Source organism: Erinaceus europaeus, chromosome 1 (assembly GCF_950295315.1).
Source record: "Erinaceus europaeus chromosome 1, mEriEur2.1, whole genome shotgun sequence".
Taxonomy (NCBI): domain Eukaryota; kingdom Metazoa; phylum Chordata; class Mammalia; order Eulipotyphla; family Erinaceidae; genus Erinaceus; species Erinaceus europaeus.
The window spans coordinates 52,595,883-52,623,290 of NC_080162.1; the positions used below are offsets into that span (position 1 = coordinate 52,595,883).

The following is a 27,408-nucleotide window of genomic DNA, read 5'->3' on the forward strand; positions in this document are numbered from 1 at the left end:
TCCTTGTATCCTATGGTCTTGTTGATATTTTTTATTTTACAAATAATTTTCTTAATCTAGGAAAAAGAGGGGAAGTAGCGTCTCCATAAATGTAAATTTCTTCAAATTTACCCTTTTTATTTATTCCCTTTTGTTGCCCTTGTTGTTTTATTGTTGTAGTTATTATTGTTGTCATCTCGTTGTTGGATAGGATAGAGAGAAATGGAGAGAGGAAGGGAAGATAGAGAAGGGGAGAGAAAGATACACACCTGCAGACCTGCTTCACCCCTCATGAAGCGACTCCCCTGCAGGTGGGGAGCCAGGGGCTCAAACCCGGATTCTTAAGCTAGTCCTTGTGCTTTGTGCCACCTGCGCTTAACCCGCTGCGCTACTGCCTGACTCCCTTCATATTTACTCTTGCACTAAGTATTTCATACTGTAAACAGGATGTCCAAATTGACTGGCAACTTCCTCCTGCTATTACACATTTTTATTAGCTTTTCTTGTGTGTGCCCCAAATAATAAAAGACCCAGGGCCTATTCACACTGTTGTGAAGGTGAAATGAAGAGCAACAGCTGAGTAATGATGTGATTGTTCACTTTATAGGTGTTTTTCAGTTTCTTTGAGAAGAATGTGGATTATGAAACATTTAAAGCATTCAATGATGCATGTCTTGTCTATGATGGCCGACTTGTGATTGACACCAATTTCCACACCAATGACATAGCTATTAGAGCTGCTGGCCCCCTCACTAAATTCTCCAATCGATATTATGCAAATGAATGGACTCACAGCAACTTCAATTCCAAAGAAGTTGGTTTTCAGATGGCAGCAGCTATGCTCAACCTCTTTGACCCAACCCTTGAGCCTGTGACAGAGCCTCCTGCTGATCTTGACCGACTTATCCCCATGTACAAGGGAGCCAAGATCCAAGGTGTGTGGTAGGCTACCTTCTGCTAAAGTTACTGGTTGATTCTGAGTCAGCTCTCAGGCCAACCCTCCATGGTTCTTGGTAAGAAGGCTCCTCTGTCCCATAGGAATTTGACATTATTACTAGTACTGACATTTGCATTATGAGCATTTATTATGGACCACTTTCTGACTGTGGCCCCCATTTTATAGACAGAGAAACTGAGACAAGGGAATGATCAGTAACTTTCTCAGAGGTCACTCATAGCTGATCATTGACACTATGCCCCAAGTTCTCATTTTCACTATTCAACAATAGGGAGACCCTTCAAAAACATTCCTGCTATCTGAATGGATAAGTTAAACTATTTGCAACAATAAAATAGGCCTCTTTAATTCCCTAGGTTTTGTAGGTTCCTAAAGAGGTGATTATATAAGTAACATAACTTCTTTGTTTTAGAGATGACATATGCCTTTGAAAAACATTTTTATTTAGGATAGATATAGAGAGAAATTGAGAGGGGAGTAGGAGATAGGGAGAGAAATACCTGTAGCACTGTTTTACCACTTGTGAAGTTTCCCTCCTGCAGGGGGGAGGGCTGAGGTCTTGAATCTGGATCCTAATACACTGTAATATGTGTACTAAACCAGATACACCATTTCCCAGCCCAAGAGATATTTTTGAATACTGTGGACCTTCTGCCAGAGAAATGCACATATTCACAATATTGCAGTTCACTTTAAGACTGACAAAGCAGTCCCCAAAGCTTTATAGCCCCCTAAAGTCCTAATCCAGAAAACAGAACATCAGACTAAAGACATTCCAGTCCTTGTCTTTTTCTACCTAACTAAATAGGCTATAGAAGTCCTTCTCTGTTTTTCACTCTAGGTGGGACTTCAGGAAAAGTGGATGTGGGAAAAGAATAGAAGACATGATGTCAGAGACAGAGCTGAATTAAACTTGGACTTTTGAGACAAAATAGATAGTAAGAATTTGATACTGATAGTTTTCTAAAATGTTGAACAAGAACTTTGTCCAAGGTCCAGATAGCAGCACATCCAGTAGACCACTCAAGTGATACGCATGAGGACCTGGGTTCACAAGTGATAGAGCAGTGCTACAGGTGTATGTCCTTCTCTCTGTGTCTCTGTATCCACCTCTTTATTTCTCTGTCTCTCACCCTCTATCAAAATATGGCCACTGGAATAGTGGAACCATGTAGACACCAGGCCCCAGTGATAACTCTGCTACCAAGAGGGAGGGAGAGAGAGATGGAGAAGAACTTTGTAAATTCTGCTTGTAACATTTACTCTTTGAATATTTTGATTACCTAAAAGGGAAGTGATGGGAATGGGAACACTATCACAAATTTGAAGTTTCTAAAGGTCTTGATCTGGCTTTGGCAATCATGGGTTATAGTGCCTGGTGCCAGATTGGGAAATCACAAGACATACAGTGTCAGCTTGGCACATCTCCTTGCTACACCAGTGTCTATATTTGGGGAGTATACTGGCACATCTACACTGATTTTATTCTATCAACCCAACTATCCAGGGAGTACCTTGCAGTATTTTAAGCAAAGTTTGCATAGCTTTTACCACTATAGGCATTACTGTTTGTCCTGTGGTACAAATAAAAGTACCCTTAGCCACCTCATTAATGACTCCTTTCAAATGTGGGAAACTTGCCATTTCTTCTAGGAGGCATCCTTCCTGGCTCTTACCATTATCTGCAGATTTCCAAGCCTGCTATTCCTACACCCTTAGAGGTACATATGGCCCAGTCTGATTTTGTAAGTATTATTTCTAAATTTCATTTTACTTCTGTAGATAATGCCTTGTTAATGGTGTGTGTGGTTTTTATTTAGTCTTTCGTGTAATTTATTATTATTATTCATGTAACCAGTCCCCAAGGTGGGCCCCAGTGACTCTTGCCCCTTTGCATCCTGCTCTTGTATGATCTTCTCCCACACTAAATATGACTGACCTATGTAGCAGCAGGATACTGTAGAAATGAGTGTCTGGCTTCTAAGTCCACATCATGGAAGACATTTATATTTCCTTTTTTCCTTTCTTACTTTTCAATAGAGACCAAAAGAAAAAGGAAGGAGTTGGGGTAGGGGGAGGCCTGCAGTACGGCTCCACCACTTTTAAAGCTTCATTCCATGCAGGAGGAGACCAGAGATTTGAGCCTGGGTCCTCATGCATGGTGGGTGTGGCACTGTCCAGCCCCATCTCACAATTAATCTATTCATGTACTTTCTTATCGGAGAACATTAAACCTTTGAGGTAACCTGATAATCATCAGGTAATCATGAGGTAACCTGGTAATCATCAGTAGGTGATTAAAACAACCACCTTGCGACAGTATAGCAACTAAATTTCTTAGGGTCTGAAATGTCTGAATATACTCCCCTCTCTCTGTCCTTCCTGAGTTACACCAGAAGGACCAATCAAAAGAAGTAGAAGCTGTAGTTTGTGCCATGTCCCTTGGGAACCTGAAAGGACACACCTGGTTGGTTAATTGGAAGGACCAATGAAAGGTCTCACTTGCACAGTGTGCTGCTTTGCCTTTTGAGCAATACAGATTCAGGCCCAACCCCACCACACTACAAGAAGCTTTGATGCTGTGGCCAGTCGCTCTCTCCCTCTCCCTCTCCCTCTCCCTCTCCCTCTCCCTCTCCCTCTCCCTCTCCCTCTCCCTCTCCCTCTCCCTCTCCCTCTCCCCCATCCTCCTCTCTTTTGTTCTGTCTTTATCTGGAAAAATAGTAATTTAATCAACTGAAAGAATCTTCAAAATAAGATTCTCTAATACTAAGCTGGTGTTTGTATCACCTGAGAGAAGGGAAGGCTCCTTTTTGTCTTTCACATTTGCATTTCAGTTATTTAAACAATGGAAGTTACCTGGCCCAGTGAAATAACTCACTTGGGTAGTCTGCCATGTGTGTAGCCCAGGTTCACACTACATTGAATGAGGTGTCAGTGCTGTGGTCTCTTTCACTGACTCTCTGTCTCTGAACAAACAAAGAAAGTGGAAATTGCCTTAAAACTTCTCTGAATATTGGTGAAGGTTTAGGATATGACCAATAAAGGAAACACGTTTCCCAGGGTCAGACATGTTCTGACCAACAATATGTATGGTAAAACTGCTGGAAAAGTCCTAAGTGGGTCAGACTCAAAAAGACATATTGTTGGCCCTTCATACTTCCCCATTCATCCATTCATGAAGTCAAGAGGCCCAGCAATTCCATTTGCTTCCCATGAGCTTTACAAGTTATTCAACTTAAATGTGACCTATCAGGATGACGGTTATTATTAATCATAGTTACAGATAAATAATGAACAATGGTTCTTCCAAAGGAAGTGCAGATGCTCTGTGTTTAAAATTCCTTTCTCTTGAATCTCCACTGATGCTCCTAGGTGAGTCCTTTTATGTATGGTCCAATATAAATGTAGTGAATTGTGTTCCAGTTCCATTGCTGTGTAACAAAACTTAGCTGCATGAGGCAACCATTTAATTCTGCTGACAGATTCTGTGGGCTAGGAATTTAGTTAGACACAGTGGGGACAGTTTGTTTCTGCCCCATAATGTCTAGAGCCTCGGTTTGGAAGACTTGAGCTGACTCAGTGGTTTGGATGCTCTGAAGGTTTATTCCTCACCAAGCCAGCATGACTCAAACACATGGAGAGCTGACAAGGACATTACATCTGAACTGTCCATGTCACCTGGGCTTCCTCACAGCATAGTAGCCTCAGTATAATCAGATGCTTACGTGATAATTAGGGGCTCCAAATGCAATTGCTTTCACCAACACATTGGAAGCTGTATTTCCTTTTATAAACAGACCAGAAAGTCACATACCAGCACTCCCCTTACACCATCTGTTAGAGCTGCGTAGCCCACCAGGATTCAGATTGGGGTCCATAGAATTCATTTCTCAGTGAAATCAGTATCAAAGTCACACTGTAGAACAGGATATGAGATGGGAAATATTGCTGTGGGCTTCTTTGGAAAATATAATCTGCCACCCATGAATTGGGGCTTTGGATAAACAGGATGAAATCCAGTTTATCTAGATGTTTAGATAAACATTAGATAGTAGAAGTTGCCTGAGCCAGTGAAATAGCCCACTTGAACAGTGCGCTGTGTTGCCATGTGTATGACCGAGGTTCAAGACCTGATCTCTTTGCATTGAAGGAAACTTAAGTGCTGTGATACATTTCTCCCTCTCATTATATATAGATATACATATCCTTCTTCTCCCTCTGTCTCTCTATGTATTTTTTAATTTTTTTATTATCTTTATTTATATATTGGATAGACACAGCCAGAAATCAAGAGGGAAGGGGGAGATAGGGAGAGAGAAAGAGAAATACTTGCAGTGCTGCTTCACCACTTGCAAAGCTTCCCCTCTGCAGGTGGGGATGGAGGCTCAAACCTGGGTTCTTATGCACTGTATCATGTGTACTAAACCAGGTGTACCACTTTCTGGCCCCCTCTCTAAATCCTCTTTACAGAAGGTGAGCATATTAGTCATTGGAGGTAAATGAGTGAAGTTGAATATGGTCAAGAACTAGAAAATATTACTTTATTTCAAGCAGAAACAGATTCTTCAAGGACACTCTGATTTCATATATGTTGTGTCATTTGTTTATGAACCACTTACTCCCTTTTGAATAAAGTCAAAGGAGAAGCCAACAGGGATTTTTAGAGAATGAGATTTTTAATAAGAATGCTACTTAAATAGAGTTTTTGGCTAGTACTGTGACAGTATTTGAATAAAACCCCTGCCTTTTATTAGCCATTTTGCCAGGTGGGCCTCCTTTTTAATTAGTGCCAAAGATCCAAACAGATTTCCCCCCATTTTATTCTCCAGGGAAAAAAATTGTAGTATGGTTCCATGGCAATCTTTTGGAGTTGGAATTAATTTGATTAAGTAAAATGGTTGCCAAAATAGTCAGGAAGTCACCAAATTATAGCCAATTGATCAAGAATAGAGCCCATTAAATAATATTTCAGTAGAGAAGCTAAATTACTAGTCCTACAATAAACATCATACATATTATTCATATTACACTTTTTATTACACTTTTATAGCACTGACTAATTAGAATTTTTAAGTAAGAAAATACTTTAGTAATTCAATGACTCTAAACAGTAACCTGACAAAAGGAAGAAAGGGAACCCCAAGTTGTCTACATAATAAACTAATTTTCAGATTCCAGTACACATGCTTTGTTGGCTTACTCATGACGGAATAAAGAAATTTGTCATAACAAATTCTGCCTTGGATACCATTAAATTTCAAATTGTATATTCATCCTGAGAGCTGAGAACTTGATTTCTTGCATGCTAAGTCATATTAATCCTGTGTCTTTCATTTGGCATGAATTCCAGAGCCTTGTCCCAACCTTTGTCATAATCATAAACGAAATTGAAAGTATACTTCTGTTCAAAGGAAGAGGAAATACATCTCTCAAACAGATCTTCTGTAAAAGTCTTAAATTCGATCTAGAAAGAATTAGAAAATGTGTGCAATAATCATCATTATTCCAGAATCCTCTAGGGAATGGCAGTGCTTGGAAACTGGCTTAAATCACTGTTTAGTGGGAGAATTTTCTGTAAGGATAGGTGGAAAGAATTGTGGACTTCTGAGGAGTTCAGAATAGGGAAGACAAAAATTTTAGGTAGGTCTGCCTAGCTCTCTAAGAATAATTTGTGTTTGAGAACCCATCTGTAAGTAAATTATCCTTAATATTAATATGAAATATTTCACTGCTCTCATTCCAAATTCCAAGGTACTCCCATCACTCATTTATTCTCTTGGAGTGCCAAATCTCATTAAAATGGAAACCTTTACTTCCAAAGTTAAGGTGAATTATCATTTCATATCTTGGTCATTTCCTTTTAGCCATTGTGGCTGGGTTTTTTTTGTATTTTTTTAGGCCCTCATAACTGTGATGTGCTAAAACATACAGAGAGGACTTAAAAGTTGTAGTTTAATCCTTAAATTAAAAATAAAAGATCCATGCCAGTCATCGAATGTGATGCTGAAGCTACCTGACCTCCAGGAACATGTTGCCATTATAGGGCTCATAACACTTATACTCAGTGAGAAGCCTTCCAGGGCTCAGTCAGGACTTATAAAACATGATCAATGATGTCACTGTGGTCTAAGTCTTGAAAAGAAAATCCTAGTCCAAATCAGCTTCACTAAACACAGGAATCTTGTGAGCAAAATTTGAGGTAGATGTGAAACTCTTCAGAATCCAGATTTTGACAGTCACTTGGACTGATGATGATGCACTGTGCTTCTTTGATATCTAGACTCTTTAACACACAGAATAAAGAAACTTTGAGAGGGAGACCAAGACCCATGGAATTTCTGAGTTTTCTCTGGTGTTCAAAGGAAAACCTGGCAGATAAAACTAGGCGAGTGCCCCCTCTACTGCTGAACCCCTACCCACCATCAAAGTAAGGGGGTTGACTGTCATTTACCACTCAATGAACTTTCCCATCAAAGCATCACAATTATGAAGGGCTTACCCCCTTTGGGGTCAGGAGCTAAGTAAAGTTTCAGATGCCAAACTCAAATGGTCTTTAAAGTCTTGTATTTAATTTTGGGAATGTGCATGATGGGTACATTCTCTGTACTCATAGACCAACATATATTACTCAGAAATGGCTTGCACTATGGAAGGGCCAAAAAGTAAAGCTGACATTAAACATTATTCTGTGACGCTGTGAAGTAACACACCTAAATAAAGAAATTCACCACTATAGAAATGCTTCTGGCAAGAGCAAAGGTAAGCAAATGAGCTATAAAGATGCCAGTCAGCCAGTGATAAGTGGCTTCTCCAATCCCTTGCTCCTTTATCATTGTTTTATTTCTCTTTTTCTCAATTTTTTCATCAAAGGTCTGATTCCTGGCCTGGGGAGATATCTCTGTGGTAGAGGCTGAGGCTCTGACATTGAGCTGAGTGATACCTTGTTCTCTCTATCTCATCTAATATATATATATATATATATATATATATATATATATATATATATACTTGCCAAAGTAAAAAAATAAAGCCCTCTTATTTTCTTGATACAGCACAGTTAAAAATTTAAAAATATCTTTTATTTTTAGAATTGACAGTTATTTAAAAAAACAGAACTTTCAGGTACTTAAACAAACTGAAAAACAATAAAAATGACCCATATTGTCAACCACAGAAAATAACCTGTTAATATATTTCTAATTATTGCCACAAAAAATAGAATGATACTGTATATTTCTATCAAAATAGAATGATATTGTGCCAACTATAAAGTACCATAGTGCTGTTCAATTCTGGTTTATAGTGGTTCCAGGGGTTGAGCTTGAGACCTCTGTGTCTCCAGCATGAAAGTCTGTTGTGTAAACTGCTCTACTATCTCCCTGGCCCTACCAGTACAAATTTTATAATATACTTCTATAGTATAAAATGTACTATGAATATATTTCCCTGCTATGAAACATAACGTAATTTGCACTGTATGTATTACATGCAGTTTTGTGGATACACTGTTCTTTTGTTAGTAATCCATTACCTTTAAGTGTTTTTTTTTTTCAAAATACATTTCTCTAGAGGCAGGTTTTTATCTGTGACATGCTATCTTCCCCCACCCCACTCCCACCCCATTTATTTATTTTTTCATTTTAATTTTATTAGTGATTTAATATTGATTTTAAAAATTACAAGATAGCACTGTTCTCACCACCAGAGTTCTGTATCCCCATTCCTTCTACTACAGCAGTTCTCCTAAGGTTGCTGATATGGGTTAACTGGTATTTCTAAACTATCTGTCTGTATTTGTATATATTTGTCCTTTTCTTTTTCCTATGGTCTCATCTTCATTTCCTTTCCAAATCACACATAAACCTATTACTACATCCAAACATCCTCTCCTTTTCCTCTTCTCTACCTGGGTCCTGGTGGAGTGGAGTTCAGAGCACTCTGGTTATCTACCCCTTTTCATTTCTCTCCCACTGGGAGTATAGATCAAATTTCTTTTAGGGGGTGCAAGGTAGTTCTGGTTTCTGTAATTGCTTCTCCACTTGGAATGGGCATTGGCAGATTGATCCATACCCCAACCTATTTCTATCTTTACGTAGTTGGGTAGGGCTGTGGAGAGGTGAGGTTCCAGGACACATTGGTGAGGTTGTCTTCCCAGGGAAGTCAGGATCCTGACTTGGTGGCTGAAAGTTGGTAAGATACAAAGCAGGACAAAAATGATTAATGAACTGAAACCAAAAAAAGTAGGAATAGAGTAAATGAGAATAGGGATATTACGGAAGGAAGTGTGGAAGTCTATTTTAGATATGTTTCTAGGGGTCTATAAATATCATAGTTTTTGCTTGAGTTTGAGAAGATGGAGTCAGAGTTGAGGTAAGAGCTAGAAAGTTAAATTAAGGTATAGAATAGCTCCCAATCCTGATGAAAATCTATGAATAAAATTAACTGTTTACCCCTTCCACCTGACACAGGTACCAAATTTATTTATAGTTAGCATAGGAGACTGCGCAACCTGAGTCCCTGTCATGCTGAGCTCTCAGTTTATAGCCAGAGCTAGGAACATTCTAGGCTGCACTCATATCAGGACCAGTCTTCCTTGAGTGGCAGGGTCCCACCTCATGTATTTGTTCTCTTCCCCCAAATACCCAATTATTCACACATACTTGGAAGTGACCCAGGATTTACCTGGAATTCACCTTCTGCCTTTACTATTTGGGTGACTTCTCCTCAGAGCTTTTCCATACAATGCCCAAACACTCACCAGTTGCTTCAATTGGTTTCAAAATTTAGTTAAAACATGAGTCCTTGTTTAGACACAGTTCCCAGAGGATGTCTCTAGGACTGAGTAAATGTCTGAGATAAGTATATCCAACTTGCCTTGGATCTCTAAAGGCCATATTCAAGTTGAGAGTAAAAGCTTAAATCTGTATGCACTTAGCAAAGATTTATTGAGAGTTACTGTGCACTACATTAGAATCTAAGGGCAAAGTGCAGGCCCAGCCGTCACCAACACAACACATGTTTGTCCACTGTGGGTTCCAATATAACTTCCTGAGCCCATAAAAGAATATAACTCTGGTTAGAACAGGAGTAGATTAGGGACTGGAATAGAAAATGTAATCATGATATGGAACAGAACTGCCACTGTGGGTTCACGTGGCACTGTTAGTCCTATTTCTAAGAGGTAATAAAGTTACAGATTCACACCTTTGACAATTTGCACAATAGAAAGTAGCCTTAAGAATATGCAATCCCCATAAACTTTGCTGGGACCAGATGCTACCAAACAGCTGGGACTGCCAACCCCCACCCATCCACCCACTCAAAATAAGAAAAAAAAGCTTTGACACCAGGGCCTCACCTTTCTCTTATTTGTTTAGGACTCACCTTTCCCTTATTTCTTTTGTTTAGGTAAACTTAAAAATGACTGCAGTTCTTTTTCATTTTTTTATGTGATACTGAGGATGGAACCTAGGAGCCATATACACTAAAGGCATATGCTGTATTTCCCAGCCAAATCTCAATTTAAAAACAAAAACAAAACTGCAGTTCTTTCCAGTCACTTTTAATTAGGCTTTTCTCAAAGCAGTGCTATAAAAAAACTAAGAAAACTTATAGTCTTGAAACACTTCACATAAGAGAATAAGCCCAGTTTGTGTAATAGCTATGTGAGATACTTAATAATGGAGAATTGGTTGTAACCTAGCAACTAATTTAGAAACGCAAAACAATGCAGTCTAAATGTCCTAAGAAACATTTAGTCATTAAATCCAAGTATGTGGTTTCTGACACACTGGTACCTTGTTTTCAATTCAGTCAATATCCATTACTGTTATTTGCAACAAGTGATAAGATAGAGCCTATTTATGATATTTGAAATAAATTACTAAGATAAAGTTCTCAAAATCTAGAAATATTTCTGAATGTTCTTCTAATCCATCTCTCACCCTTGCAGGGTTTGGAAATAGTAACAGGTGACGTGAAAGAGGGCAATTACTTCCGAATACATATTAACAAGTATAAGATGGTAGAAGCTATCACATGCCTTTCAAAGGAGCCCTTTCCTGCCTCCAACTATATCCGTTTGTTTGGTCAGCACGAGCAAGCCCTCAACAACCTGTGTGGCCGTTATGATGAAAACCTAATCACTGATCTCTACAGGTAAGCTGGACATTGCATTTTATTCAGGGGGAAGTGCAGCATATAATATCTTATGAGTGATCAGTGCTTTTGTTGTTGTTGTTTTGCTTGTTTTTAAGCTCAGTGCCTGCTAGATGAATCTACTGCTCCCAGCAATGATTTTTTCTTTACTTTTTCTTGTTTTCTTTTTATTAGAGACAGGGAAAAATTGCGAAGGGAAGTGGGGAGACAGAGAAGGAAAGAGAGTGGGAGACACCTGCAGAACAGCTTCCCCGCTCATGAAGCTCCCCCCATCCCTGTGCATGTGTGTGCTCTAGTGGGTGCTCCTCCACCCAGCCCCTGTGAGCAGTACATTTTGTGATGCATCAGAAAGCAAGACAGAAATCCATGAGAGATGTTAGAGAGACAAAAATATACTTCTAATATTATAAATAATAACTGACCAGTTGTATTGGCCAAGAAGTAGAAATCATGTGGTAAAGAGCATGAACTATGGATGGAGCCACACAGAATCCCATGGCCACATGGAACACAGTTGCATTCAAGCAGGGCCTTCAAACCATGGAAGGACCCAGGTGAGATGATATTCAAACCATTTTCAGAATGAAGCTGCCAAGAGAGCAGTTGGTCAGAAAGTTGAGAGGTTGTTTTAGGGAGCAGGATATGGGAGAACCTGGTCCTGGTAGAAACTCCACAACTATAAGAGAGGCTATTTGTGACCCCAGCCTTTTTCTTTCTCACAGCATCTGCTCAGGCAAGGGGCAGTGTGTGTGTGTGTGTGTGTGTGTGTGTGTGTGTGTGTGTGTGTGTGTGTGTGTGTGTGTGTGTTTTGTTCTATATATTTTTAAGGGAATCCTGCACATCCAGGATGGCAACAGTGAGTTATAATTCAGTGATCTCTTTAAATTCTAAGATACTCTTTTATCATAGATCTCTAGGAAGAGTGGAATTGTAGTGCAGAAAGTCCAGTGTCCAGAAAGAAATTTCCCTCTAGCAACACAAGATGATTACTGACCAAGCCAATAACAGATGTAGAAAAGGCAGAAGTTGTGTCCTGTGTATCTGATTCTGCCAGAGTCAGAATCATTTTCTCTTCCCCCTTAAATATTGTGTTTAAACTGTAGAGTGCATGTAAGGGGAAAAAATCCTATAAACTATGTATGCACACTTTAAGGAATCACAGCACTATAAATCTATGTTCGTGATACTTACCTATATAAACAAATAATTCATTTCCCCTGCTGTGAGAAACCCCACTCTGTTCACACACGCCTCTGTCATTGGAGGTATCCATTATCCTGGAGCTCGGGTTAATCATTCCCTACTTTTCCTGTAAAGCAGTGATCAGCAAACTTGGCTAGCAGAGAAAAGAGGGTAAATATTTCCTTCTTTGCAAGCCACATAACCCCTGTTAGAGGTAGCAAATTCTGCCATTGTAGAGCAAAAAGCAGCTGTAGATAATTTATAAACAAATGGACACAGCCATGTCCTGATAAAACTTTATTTACCAAAACAGATGTCAGGCCAACCTTGTTTTAAAGTGTGCCACATATATGTGGTTTCCTAAGTAATATATTAACTTGTTGTGCCTACCTTTGAATGGGTTCTGTGGTTGAAAGTCAACACAGTTTAACACTGTTTTTGAGGTTTATCAACTTGCTGTGTGGAGTTGTGGTTCACTTACTGTCCCTGCCATGTGTGTTACAATGCATCCAACTATTTTCCTGGTAGTTAATGTTTACATTGTTCCAATTTGGTGCCATTAGAAACAATGCTATGGTCCTGGTAAACGTGCCTCAATGCTCAAGAATTTCTCACTCATACCCGAGGTAATGCTGAAATGTTACCCAGAGTTGTGTAGAGGAAGTTGTATTGAACTTCCTCCAGCAGAATCTGAGAACCCCTGGGGCTCTGTCAAGCCTCAGTTCTGTGAGACTTCACACATTCAGTCATTCCCTGGGTGTGAAAAGGAATCTTCCTGTGGCTAGAATCTTCCCTTCCCTGATGTGTTAACAGTTCAGTATCTCTTTAATTGAGTTATTTGTAAGAGTTTGTGTGACATACCTGTTTATGACATATGTTCCTTTTATTTTTTTACTAAATTACATTATTTATATGCTCTGGGTACAAACTTGTGGTGGTTTCTTATTTTAAATATACCTACTCCATTTTTAGGCATACATATTTTTACTTTGTGTTGTCAGTCAACGTAATTCATAAATTACAACATGAAATATTTGTCTTCCTAGACTGTTTTGGATGTTTATGATCCATTGTTCTTTCAGCTGTTATATAATAAAGGTAGCCAGCTATTCAACAAATCTCACTGACTTGATAGGAAAACTATTAAAACTAGGTTAGTTATTGACAGTTAACATTTTAGACAATAAGCCAATATCACAACATAATATAAGCTTCAATGTATTTAGATGTTCTTTAACATCTTTCAGTAAAGGTTTGTAATTTTCTCCCTAACATTTGCACAATTTTTGTTTGGTATGACTCAATTTTTTCTTGCTGTTGTAAATGCCGTTTCTTATTGATTGCTGCTGTATAGACTGTAGAAATCCACTAACTTTGGATGGTTTTAATTCTGCCAACTTTCTTTTTAATTTTTTTTTATTTATAAAAGGGACATGCTGACAAAACCATAGGATAAGAGGGGCACAACTCCACACAATTCCCACTGCCAGAACTCTGTATCCCATCCCCTCCCCTGATAGTTTTCCTATTCTTTAACCCTTTGGAAGTATGGACCCAAGGTCATACAAGGCAGAAGGTGCAAGGTCTGGCTTCTGTAATTGCTTCCCCGCTGAACATGGGCGTTGACAGGTCGATCCATACTCCCAACCTGCCTTCTGCCAACTTTCCAAGCTTTCTCATTCAGACACTTCAATTGTGAGAGGAGTAGAAAGGAACGGGACAAAGGACATGAGGTCCCTTTTAAATTCTGTTGATAGGATCCTAAATAAATATATCTGCATGGAAAATTCACCAGACTCCTCAGTTTCAGAAAGATAAGCATTTATTGAAGCAAGGCAAGGGGTGGGGATAGATAGCATAATGTTTATGCAAAAGACTTTCATGCCTGAGGCTCCAAAGTCTCAAGTTCAATACCCCCCAACACAAGCCAGAGCTGAACAGTGCTCCAGTCAAAAAGAGAAAAAAAGAAAGAAAAACTTTGAAGCAAAGCAAGGATAGGAAAGAAAAAGATATAAGTATAGACACCTGCAAACCCTTAAGAGTAAAAAAGAGAAGTCCTCTGAGTTTCCCAATCCTCCCACTTTTACTGTTTGTTGGGGCACACTGAGACAGACCCTGAGGCCATTAACTTTAGCCATTGCCTCCAGGTGCACACATTTGTACTCATCTACATTTTATGGCCTTAACCAGGTGGAAGGGGAGATACAAATGTAGGCTGCAGACATCTTGGCCTCTGTGTCCTCTTCTAGTGTACCTGCAGGGTATGAGGGTGGGATTGCTTGCTAATGTCTTTCCTACACACTCTAGGTGTGTCTCTCCCTGGGTAAACAGTTTTTTAAAAAAATTTATTACTGATTTAACATTTTTTCACAAGAGTGTAAGCTAATGGGGTATAATTCCATACAGTTCCCACCACCAGAGCTCTGTGTCCCATCCTCTCCTTTGGAAATTTCACTATTGTTTACCCCTGTGTGAGTATGGACCAAAATTCTTTTTGATGCAGAAGGTGAGAGTTCTGGCTTCTGTAATTTCTTTTCTGCTGGACATGGGCATTGGCGGATTGATCTATAACCCTGCCCTGTTGCTATCTTGATAGCTAACATGGAGGTGGACTGGGGAAATGGTGTCAGAGTGGAGAGTAGAACTAGGAGGCAAGATTAGGTCAGAGTGTGTCTCACAAACGTGAAGAAAATATATAAATGCAATTTACCACAGTGATCTAACCTGGTGCCTATATCTATTCATATTTAGCACAGGAGCCTGTACAACCTCCAGGTCTCTGTCAGACTGAGCTCACAGTCCATAGTCACAACTGGCAACATTCTAGGTTAACGCTTATTATTTCAGAACCAGTCTTTCTCAAGTGGCAGAGTAGAATGGCTCATCCTCCCTTCAGAGAGTGGGGGCAGTCCAGTAAACAATTTTGTGTCTTCTTTTCCAGTCTTTGTTTTGTTGTTTTGCTTGTCTTACTACACTGGTTGAGATTTTCAGTAAAAGGTAGATATAAATTATAAGGAAAAATACTTGTCTCATTTTTTATCTTTAAATTTTTTTTAATTTATTTATTTATTAGAGAGAAAGATAGAAATTGAAAGAGGAGGGGGAGATCAAGAGGGAAAGAGACACCTGTAGATCTGCTTTATCATTCTTGAAGCTTCCCCCTGCAGGTGGGGGTTTGCACTGGGGGGGGGGGTTTGAACCTGGGCCCTTGTGGTTAGTAATGTGTGTGTTTAACTGGGCACATTGCTCGAGCCCTTCTAAAAAGTATTTATTTATTTATTCATTCATTTATTAATGTATGAGAGAACTAGAGCATCACTCTATCATATGTGATGTTAGGAATCCAGGACCTCATGCTTGTAAGTCTGGGGCTGTAGTTATTATACATCCTCCCAGTGATCTTAACCTTAAAGGAAAGTTTTCAGTAGTGTGTGCCATTGCCATAGATGTTTTTTCTAGGTGCCTCTTATTAGATTAAAGAGGTTTCTTTTTTAATTTTTTTCAGAGATTTATTTATTTTTACTTATGTACTTATTTGTGATTTAATAATAATTGACAAGATTGTGGGACAAGAGAGTTACAATTCCATACAGTTCCCACCACCAGATTTCCATATATCCTCCCCTCCATTGGAAGAGTCCCTAGTCTTTATCCTTCTGGGAGTATGGACCAAAGATCTTTATGGGGTGCAGAAGGTGAGAGGTCTGGCTTCTGTCATTGCTTCTCTGCTGCACATAGGTCAACCCATATCCCCAGCCTGTTTCTATCTTTCCCTAGAGGGAAGGGTAGGGCTCTGGTGAGGTGGGGTTCCAGGACACACAGTGAGGACATCTGCCCAGGGAAGTCAGGTTGCCATTATGGTAGCATCTATAACATGGTGGTAGAAAAGCATTAAGATATAAAGCAGAATAAATTGTTTAATGATCAGGAACCTAAAGGTAAGAATATAGTAGATGAGATTTGGGGTCTTTATGTTGGAAGAAACTAGGAAGTCTATATAGTTATATTCCAAGGGGCCCATGATAAAGGTCTCTCTCTCTCTCTTTTTTAAATTTATTTATTTTCCCTTTTTGTTGCCCTTTGTTTGTTTGTTTTAATTTCTTTATTGGGGAATTAATGTTTTACATTCGACAGTAAATACAATAGTTTATACATGCATAACATTTCCCAGTTTCCCATATAACAATGCAACCCCCACTACGTCCTCTGTCATCCTTTCTGGACCTGTATTCTCTCCACCCACCCACCCTAGAGTCTTTTACTTCAGTGCAATATGCCAATTCCAGTTCAGGTTCTACTTGTGTTTTCTCTTCTGATCTTGTTTTTCAACTTCTGCCTGAGAGTGAGATCATCCCATGTTCACCCTTCTGTTTCTGACTTATTTCACTCAACATGAATTTTTCAAGGTCCATCCAAGATCAGCTGAAAACAGTGAAGTCACCATTTTTTATAGCTGAGTAGTATTCCATTGTGTACATATACTACAACTTGCTCAGCCACTCATCTTTTGTTGGACACCTGGGTTGCTTCCAGGTTTTGGGCTATTATAAATTATGCTGCTAATAACATATGTGTACACATATCTTTTAGGATGGGTGTGTTGGGTTCCTTAGGATATATATATATCCTTATATCCAAAGGTCTCTTTTTTTACAACTAACTTCCTTCACACTTTTATCATGGATTAATTTTTATTTTTATCCTGGATTAATTTTTATTTTCCTCCAGAAGGGTATTTAACTTCTAAAGTTTTTAATGTATGAGAATATCTTTATTTTGCTTTAAATTACAAAGACTATTTTGATAAAATATAAAATTCCTTTTTCAGAAAATATTTATTTTTATGAGAGAGGAGGAACCAGAGCACTTCTGGCTCTGTCATATAGTGGCTTTGGGTATTGAACCTAGCCCTTCAGAGACTCAGGCAGGTAGATCTAGCATATTGTCACTGTACTATCTCCTGAGTCCTCAGATTCCTTAATTGTGGGCTTACTTTTCTCAAATCTTTGTAGACATGACTCCAGTATTTATTACAAAGTTAAAAAATGCAAGTCCTTTTAAATCAACAAGCTGAGAGCAAACCACACCTCACCAACCCTCCTGTGTGCGTGTTAGCATGGACATAGCAGCTGTAGCCACATTCTTTCCAAGGGTCAAGAAGTATTGCCAGACACCAGTGCAAATTCTGTTGTTAGATTAACTAGCAAAGCTCTTTCCAAACATCTGGGCTCTTCCCAGGCAGAAGGATGAATGGTTTAGCTGATTTGGGCCAAGATTTAATTTCCAATTGTATCTCTGACCTGTGCAGCACCACCAATTGTCGGGCTAGCTTCACGGGCGGGAGAGAGAGATGACCAGGGACTCATGGCTGAGTGGTACGCAGTTCAGTCTTTATTCATGTGGAACGCAGCGCAATCTAAGCTCTCTCTAATCACAATCTTGTCCTTATATATCCTGATGCAGAAGAGTCAGGTCCAAAGAGGATGTAGGTAGGATAGGGGGTGGGGAGAAGGAAAAAGCATGTAAAACAGTGAGGATTAAACCAATGCCCTGGAGGCAGGGTGGTGCTTAGTTAACAGTGGTTATGTAAATAGAATACAGTGTTAAGCAGGGGCTATTAAACCAATGAAACAGAAGGGGTCTTAGAAGCAGAATTTAGAAGCATACCAACAACCAACACCTCTGGTTTCAGTCTGGGCACAGTTCCATCTCTGGTATCTAAGGGCATCTCTGCCTGTGCTTGAAGGGCTGACCCTTAGTCACTCTGTCTTCTGTAAGTCAGGCATGACCTCAAGGTCAAGTTCCTCTCTGTGTTCAAAAACATCTCAGTGCTCTCTCTACTTCCATCAGGGGCCAAAAAGCAAGTACAGGTCTTGCAAGGTGATCATTTGGAGCCATTTGGGAACACATGGTGACAGCTGAATAGTCAGTCACTATGGTACCCAGGCTGATGGCTGTGATAGGACAGCAGTGCAGCTGAGCAGCTGGGACCCTGAGTGACTAGAAGTTGGCCACTTATTTTATGCTTTCACCTCAGAGTGCCAGTACACACCATTAGTGAAGAGAATAGACACACACACACTCAGACATATCCTCTCTCTCTCTCTCTCTCTCTCTCTCTATCTCATCTGTGACCCAGCACATGTACAAGCACATGCATGCAAGAGAAAAGTGATTGAGAGATATACCATTTTGGACAGACAATAGTTTGTTCCTTTCTAGTTATTTTTCATTCTTGGCTAATCATAATTTAAGGGGTCATAATAAATGTTATTATAATTTTCTTTCCACAACCTCCTTAAGAGGGGACAAGTGGTGGCACAACTGGTTGAGCACACACAATACCAAGTACAAGAAGCTGTGTTCAAGTCCCTGCTCCCCATCTACTGGGAGGTAGCTACATAAGCAGCGAAGTAGGTTTGTAGATGTTTTTCTCTCTGCCTCTTTATCGCCCCTTTCCCTTTGAATTTTTCTCCATCCTATCTCAAAAGGAGAAATAGAGAAAGAAAGAAAGAAAGAAAGAAAGAAAGAAAGAAAGAAAGAAAGAAAGAAAGAAAAGGAAGGAAGAAAGTGTGTGTGTGGTGGGGGGAGGGGAATGGCCACCAGAAGTGGTGGATTCATAATGCCAGCACCAGGCCTCAGTGATAACACTATTGGCAATGAAATTTATATATTTGAGCTGGTATCATTTGCAATAAAATGAATGGAACTGGAAGTGATTATGTTAAATAAGTAAGGAAATAAGTACTGGAAAGATAATTACTGGATGGTTTTGCTTACATGTGAGACATGGACTACTGAAACCAAGGAATTTACAGAATAAACAATAAGCCAACTATGGCTTAAAGATGGTGAAAACTCTGAACTGGAATTGGCGTCTTGCACCAAAGACTCTGGGATGGGTGGGTGGGGAGAATACAGATTCAAGAAGGATGACAGAGGACCTAGTGGGGGTTGTATTGTTATATGGAAAACTGGGAAATATTATGCATGTACAAACTATTGTATTTACTGTCGAATGTAAAACATTAATTCCCCAATAAAGAAATTAAAAAAAAAAAAGATGGTGAAAACTATGGTGAGTATCGGGGGAAAGGAGTGGCATAGGACTTGTGTCCTGGGCATGGTGCATTACACACAAGTATATATAGATGTAAAAATACCCCTAAAATCTTGTAGTTTTGTAAACCATTGTTAAATCACTAATAAAGAAAAGTAAAAAAGTATTTGTGCCCTACAGTGCACATCTGTTTCACAATCTCCCACCATCCAGCTTCTTTGCCATGTTGTAATGAGCGACGACTCCTCCCTTCCTTCAAGGACTGCTTCTCCCTCAGGACAGACACTAAGGCAGAAGTACCTTCCACAAGGGGGGCTGAGAAGTTGAAAGAATGGACACTGGGGATGGAAAGTAGAGAGGAGAGGCTCAGAAGTCCTGGTCACAGGCTTTTACAAGGCATGTCATAGATTCTCTGCTTTCTTCAGTCTACCTTCTATTCATTTACCCCACTTGCCCATGGCCCTGTTAAAGATAGAAGTCTTGCCTACTGAACCCTCTCCTCTCCATTAGCCTTAATTAACAATCTGTACCATCCTTTATTCTCACAACTCGAATAGGTTTTGCCCTAGCTTCTTTGTATGAACCCATCAGATACTCATCAACCTTGATTAAATCACCTCTTTTCACATCTTAACATACTTGGCTCTCAAAGACTGCCCTTGTATGGCCCTCCTCTTCTGTGAGCACTGCCATCCTCCTCCACACTTTCCTAAACACTCAACTGGCCTATTTTTAGTGGGTAAAGTGCTGCTGAGCACAATATTCTAAATGGAATTTGAGCAGCCCCTTTAAAAAGCTGCCATTACCTTTTTGAACTGTGAAGCTCTAGAAGTTATTCCCTTAGGAAAACTGCCTTATACTATCTCTGTCTTTGGAACTGCAAAGCAGGATGCTGCCAGCTCAGATTGTCTCCTAATTCACTTATTGGACTCCAATTGGGGTCATTAGAGTCCAATTGGAGTCATTTAATCATGACTTAAATGTTTTTCTCTTCTTCCACATTCAGTGGCCTTATGCTTTGGTCGTAAAATCACACGTTAAGTTCTAAATGCTCATTTTTCCAGACTTAGCAAAATCTTCTTGAAATATGACTGCCAGTCCAACTTCTCTTATTGTTGTTCATATCTTAAAGTTGTTAGGTACTAATTCTCCCAAGATACAAGTTTCCATTACAGTCATTTCCTAAGTAACTGACCTGCTTTTTTTGGTAGATTCCATAGCGTGTTTCTGCATATCTGATTTCAGATCTTGCCAATTCTGTTTGATAACCTCATAAAGAATTCTTTTTCAAATGATGCACAGTGATTAAAATCCATTTTCCATTCTGCTTTACAGTTATTTAATTAGTCTCTACTTCATGAAAGGCGATTTAGGTTGGACTTGCTCACACTTACTCTAGGGCCTCTCACTGATCATTCCCTAGCCTCCATGCCCCATTAGGTGGTGTCTGGCTCATTAATGCTTCTCACAGGATCGCACAGTCTGTGAGGCTGTCAGCACATTTTTGAATGTTCCTTATTACTGAGATGACCAGACCTGGAACTGAAATTATAAACCAATTCTATTTGACACATGTGCCCACTACCATTTGTAATATTATTCTGATTAAAAGACTAACAGGCTTTTTGTTTTTCTTAGTATATGTCACCTACGTCCTTCTTCCCACTTTGACATTTGTGTGGAATTAACCTTTTCTGGGATGAAAGGCAAGATTACTTGGAACTATCTTGAAATTATAGCCAGCATATGTCCCAGAGGATATTAATGCCAAAGATGATAATGTGGGAAAACAAATACAACCACTCACTTAGTCAGGGGTGAATGTCAAAAGCTTTATAATAAACTACGAACTTGATCTTTGCTCTCTTATTATCCAGTGTGTTCCAATAATTCACTTCATTTTTCATGAAAATATAGTTGCATATATTGTATTGCATTGACAAGAAAGATCTAGATCAAAATATTTCATGATTTTGGAGACATCAGGAATGTAAGGCCTATTTTCAGTACTTCAGTCTCTTTTGTGCTAGTAAGACTCCCTTTTTTTTATCTTGAGGATGTTGCCCGATGGCACTATCCACCAAGAGTAATGGGATTGTATAGATGTGATGTCCTAAATGCTCATTTTTTTCCCAGACTTAACAAAATTTTCTTGAAATATGACTGTATATTCCAATTTCTCATATCCCAGGGAAGGTTAGTGATGGGCATTAATGTAAAAGAATTTCAAAATAGAATAAGCAAATAAATTGATTACTAGTTAATATAATCTAGATTGGGGCAAGGGGGTGAGAACTTATATTTATGAACTGATTACTTTCCCCAGCATATATCTATCTACCTTGTTCAGTGTAAACTCTCACAGTCCCTCTAACCTCTTCCAAGCAGGCATAATTACCTCTTTAATTTCTTTCCTTTATTGGGGGATTAATGTTTTATATTCAACAGTAAATATAATAGTTTGTAGATGCGTAACATTTCTCAGTTTTCCACATAATAATACAACCCCCACTAGGTCCTCTGTCAATCTTTTCCAGGACCTGTACTCCACCCCCACTCATCCCAGAGTCTTTTACTTTAGTGCAATACACCAACTCCAGTCCAGGTTCTGCTTAGTGTTCTTTTCTGATCTTGTTTTTCAACTTCTTCCTGTCAGTGAGATCATCCCATATTCATCTTTCTGTTTCTGACTTATTTCACTTAACGTGATTTCTTCAAGCTCCATCCAAAATGGGTTGAAAGTGGTGAAATAGCTGAGTAGTATTCCATTGTGTATATATATCACAACTTGCTCAGCCACTCATCTGTTGCTGGACACACCTATGTAATTGGTAATTAGTAATGGTAATTAGTAATGCTCACTGACTTACAAAACTGCAAGATTTCAGAGATATAGTTTCACACCCATCTATGTATATGTGTGAATCACTGTACCCACCACCAAAGTTCTGTGCCTCCCCACCACTCCATAATCACCACAGTTCTCACCAAGTCTATGAGGCAGTTTGGTTACTACTTTTTTTGCAGGTTTCTTTGGTTTATTATCTATATTCCACATGTGAGTGAAGCCATGCAGTAGTTATCCATCATTACTTTATTTATTCCACTTAGCACTTATTTGACTCCTAAGCTGCCAGTCCCCAGCGCCATTCAATTCTGAGTCATTGGTGTGAAGATGTCCTAACAGATAGGGGTACTCAGTGGAGACCCAATGGGTGGGAAAGAAGTGACTTCTATTCTGTGCCTGCTTTTGTGAAGTCAACCAAAAGGGAAAATACTTCATAGATAATATGCCAAAAGTGGATACTTAGGGAAGAAGGATGGCTTGGAGAAGAGGCAAAACAGGCAAATCTTCTGGGACATTCAGTTATACTTTAAGCAAACCAGGAATAGTAACAGTAGACTTTGCTAACTGAAGTAAAGATTCTATATCACTAAGTAAGAAATTTCCTGTCTACTTATGGTTATGTACCATTCAACTGGTTGAACCTCAAACAGCCTGTTGCTTCCTCACTAGTTATACAGAAAACCTTGATTTCTGACATCCTGCCCCATTGTCAGAACCCGGTGTCTTTAATTGAGGTTCAGATCTGATTGGTGTGGTTAGTGCTGGTTTCAATTCCTTAGAGCATCTTTATAATACCACTTGCTTTTTCAAACTTTTGCTATGAGTTAAAGTCTTTTATAGATTTTCTTTTTCCTTATCTGGTAGCATGTAGCTGAAAGTTATTATTTATAAATTTAAAATAATTATTTAATGATGCTCATAGGTTATCTACAAGGCCATTAAACTGCTTTAATATAAATACCTCTTTATCAAGCTCCAGAAAACAACTTATTTATTCTAGTGTTGTTGAAATTGTTAAAATAAATTCAATTTAGAAGTCAAGTTTTCACTCTGTTGAACTATGATAAGAAACTGGCCTCCCTACCTAAATTTTTCACGGCAAAGCAGTGATTTCAAAGATGTTTTAAAGCCAGCTGGTCAGCATGGAAATATCACACATACAACATTCTCATTCATTTTCTCCTGAGCCTGGATCATTCTATGTTTCATTTTTGAGGGCTAATTTGTACATATTTGTTTAGTTTTAAATGATTTTCATTATAAAAGCAGTGCATATTTGTTGTAGAAAAAAAGTTTTAAAACTAGATAGAATACAAACCCAGACTTCATACCTCTACCTGATAAATATTTTAGTTATTTAACTGTATGAAATTAGAAGAATTGAAAAGCGTAACTGCTGTTTAGTCCTACAATAAGCACTTGCAGCAGATTCATGGGTAGGTCAACTTACCTTTATTTGAATCTAACTATACAGAGGAACCTCAGTTGTAGCTCAGAATACTCATCTCACAAATAAGAAAACCTAATTGGTAGGACTTCCCTTGGGCTGCAGCCAGGATGGGGCACTGTTGGCACTAGACCAAGTCACCTATCTCACAGTATAATTCCTTCTATACAGGAACAGGGGATCTGTGTGTTTCCATATGCAGTGGCTATCCTTTATAGAGTGCACTTGTGTTTGAGTGATATTTTATCTGTTGTAAAAAAGTCTTTATAAATTAATGTATACTTGAGATATTGATATAATCTTGCTTCTCTAAAATAATGAATTTGCAGTTGACCCAGCTTCCTACTTTGACAGAATTCCTTGGACATGGTAAAGGGAATGGAACCTAGAAAGTTCACTAAGGATTGAACCTGTGAGTCTGGGGGAAGTCAAACCAGTGAGATCTTAAGATAGAATACTTGAAAGAACTCAGAGAAGGAGGATCTAAGAGACCCCCCCTTGAACATTCAGACAGGTACTGATCAGCACTTGTGGATAAGAGAACTACTATGGACAAGGGATAAAATACTCAAGATAATTAGAGGTGACAGTGCCCAGTGCTCATACAGAAGGTATTCTTTCTACCAGCCAGCCTAGAGAGCTTTAAGATTAAGAGAGCAGTGGGTAGAGTACACTCTAAGGTCTCCCTTGAGTGGCAAGCATACAAACACAAAAAAACAAGTTGATCAAAGCCAACCAAGAACATCTGATACAGATGCTAGTATTATCAGACAAGTATATAAAAACTATTTATGTCCAGTGGCAAAGCAATTACAGAAGCCAGACCTTTTACCTTTTGCACCCCATAAAGAATTTGGGTCCATGCTTCCAGAGGGGTAAATGTTAGAGGAAGTTGACCAAAGGGCTTTGAACTCCAATTCCATTAGAGATATAGTTATATAGACATAGGATCCAAAGAGAGAAGAGGATAAAAAAAAAAAGTGAGGGGCACTCAGAAGTAGTAGGTATGGCTTAGAAAGCAAGAGAAGGCAGGGCCATAGGAAAAAAATGGGCAAATATATATAAGTATAGATAGGTAATTATAGTAATAATAGTCAACCCATATCTGTGACCTTGGGAGAACTAGTGCAGTTTCCTATGGAGAGAATGGGAGCACAGAACTCTGGTGGTGGGAAAGGTGTGGAATTACACTCCTGTTATCTTATAATTTTTAAACCAATATTAAAACACTAGTAAAAAATTTTTAAATGTTTATACATTACAAAAAGTTATGTAGAGGTGTAGAACATATGGGAAAAGCCCAAATCAAACTTCTGAAAGATGAAAAGTACAATGTCTGAGATGAAAATTGACACTGGATAGGATTAGTGTATTCCCACCCATCTTTACATGCATGCATACATACATACATCTATCCATGCATAACTCGGTGGAAGACTAGGTCTTACTGATGAAAAAAAAAATGAACTTGAATACATAATAACTAAGATCTGGGAAATAGTGCAGTGTGTCAGAACATTGTATTTGTCCACCTGAGGTCCCAAGGTCCCTTTTCAATCCCTGCAACACCATACACCAGAGCAGTGATTTGGCCTGGTGTCTCTCTTTCTCTCTCTCTCTCTCTCTCTCTCTCTCTCTCTCTCTTTCTCTCTCATAAAAATAAATAGGTAAGGGGCCGCACCTGGTTGAGCGCACATGTTATAAAGTGAGAGGACCTGGGTTTAAGCCCCCTGTCCTCACCTGTGGGGGGAAAGCTTTGTGATTGGTGAACCAGTGCTGCAGATGTCTCTCGTCTCTCTCCTTCTCCATTATCCCCTTCCCTCTCAGTTTCTGGCTGTCTCTATCCAATAAACAAAGATTAAAAAAAAAACAACAAAAAATTAGTAAGTAAATATTTTTAAAAGCCACAGTAATAGAAACTCAAAGCACAAGCAGACATGCGGGTGCCATGTGAACTATACGTGCAATCTTACAATCTTGTAACCCACTATTAAACACAAATAAAAATGAAAAAAAGATTATGAAAAAGATAAAATTGAGCTAATGAACACACACACATACACAACTGAAGCAATATCAGAGTATTAATGAGCAATAGAACATAAAACTTAGGCCCAAAAAAATCAGAGGCCAGGCAGTGGCACACCTGGTGAAGGGCACACATTACCATGCACAAAGGCCTATGTTTGAGCCCCTATCCCCCCCATCTGCAGGGAGGAAGCTTCTTGAGCAGTAAGGCAAGTACTACATGTGTGTCTCTGTCTCTCTCCCCTTACCCTCTCAATTTCTCTTTGTCCTATCAAATAAAGGGGGTGGGAATGGCCCCCAGGAGCCCATGGATTCATTGTGCAGGTACCCAGCCCCAGCAATAACCCTGGTGGCAAGATAAATAGATAGATGATAGATAGATAGATAGATATATAGATAGATAGATAGATAGATAGATAGATAGATAGATAAGTAGATGGGGAAAATAACCAGTGGCTCAGTGAGTCACAAGCATGAAAAAATAACACCAAATCATATGATAATCAAATTGTAAAGGCAGAGAAAACAGCCATATTATTTACAGAGAAGAAAGGCAATAATGACGTATTTCCATTTTTATATGCTTAAGGATTCTCCATACTATTTTCAGTATGGTCTACACCAGTTTGCATTCCCATCAACAGTACACCAGAATTCCTTTTTCTCCACATCTTTTTTTTTAAAGAATTATTCATTTATTAATGAGAAAGATAGGAGAGAAAAGGAACCAGACATCACTCTGGTACATGTGCTGCTGGGGACTGAACTAGGGACCTCATGCTTGAATACTTTATTCACTGCACCACCTCCCAGACCACTTTCTCTACATCTTTACCAACACTTGCCATTTCCTTTCTTTTTGATATAGGCCATTCTCACAGGGGTGAGGTAGCATTTCCCTGTGGTTTTATTATTATTATTTTATTATTAATATACATTTCTCTAATAATAAGTGATGTGGGACATTAGTTTTATGTCTGTAGGCCATTTGTGTGCCTTCTTTGAGTAACTATTCAGATCTTATACCTACTTCTTTATTGGGGTGCTTTTTTGTCATTTAACTGTATGATTTCTTTAGAAAGTTTTGATACCAGTATCTTATCAGACATGTGATGTGTGAATACCTTCTCTCAGTTAAATATTCAACTGAGCCTTGATGATGATGCCATAAGAATCTTCCTAACTCTAAAAACAATTTGCCTTTAATTTATTTTCCAGAACTGTGAGATACAAAAGTCTTTTCTTTTTTATTATCTTTACTTACTAGATAGAGACAGTCAGAAAATGAGAGGTAAGGAGGGGGAGATAGAAAGGAAAATAGACAGGGGTAGAATAGCATAATGGTTATGCAAAGAGACTCTCATGCCTGAGGCTCTAAAGTCCTTGGTTCAATTCCCTGTACCACCATAAGCGAGAGTTGAGCAGTGCTCTGGTAGAAGAAAGGAAGAGAAAAGAAAGGAAAGGAAATGAAAGGAATGGAAAGGAAAGGAAAGGAAAGGAAAGGAAAGGAAAGGAAAGGAAAGGAAAGGAAAGGAAAGGAAAGGAAAGGAAAGGAAAGGAAAGGAAAAGAGACAGAGAGACACCTGCAACACTGCTTCACCATTTGTAAAGCTTTCTCCCTGCAGGTGGAGACTGGGGATTCGAACCTGGGTCCTTGTTCAGTGTAACACATATTCAACCAGGTGTGCCACCACCTGGCCCCTGATATAAGAAAAATTTCACTCTAAATTCAGTTACAAGAAATTCTA

At 39.0% G+C, this 27,408-nt stretch overlaps 1 protein-coding gene across 1 annotated transcript in view; it reads left to right on the top strand.

The window, feature by feature from the left end:
* Window positions 1-27,408, top strand: part of CFAP61 (cilia and flagella associated protein 61) — a 322,791-nt gene that overhangs the window by 249,406 nt on the left and 45,977 nt on the right. Inside the window, exons 23-25 of the mRNA XM_060186112.1 lie at window positions 587-914; window positions 2,591-2,682; window positions 10,890-11,095. Of these exons, the coding sequence (XP_060042095.1) occupies window positions 587-914; window positions 2,591-2,682; window positions 10,890-11,095 (626 nt within the window). The remainder of the gene's footprint in view (window positions 1-586; window positions 915-2,590; window positions 2,683-10,889; window positions 11,096-27,408) is intronic.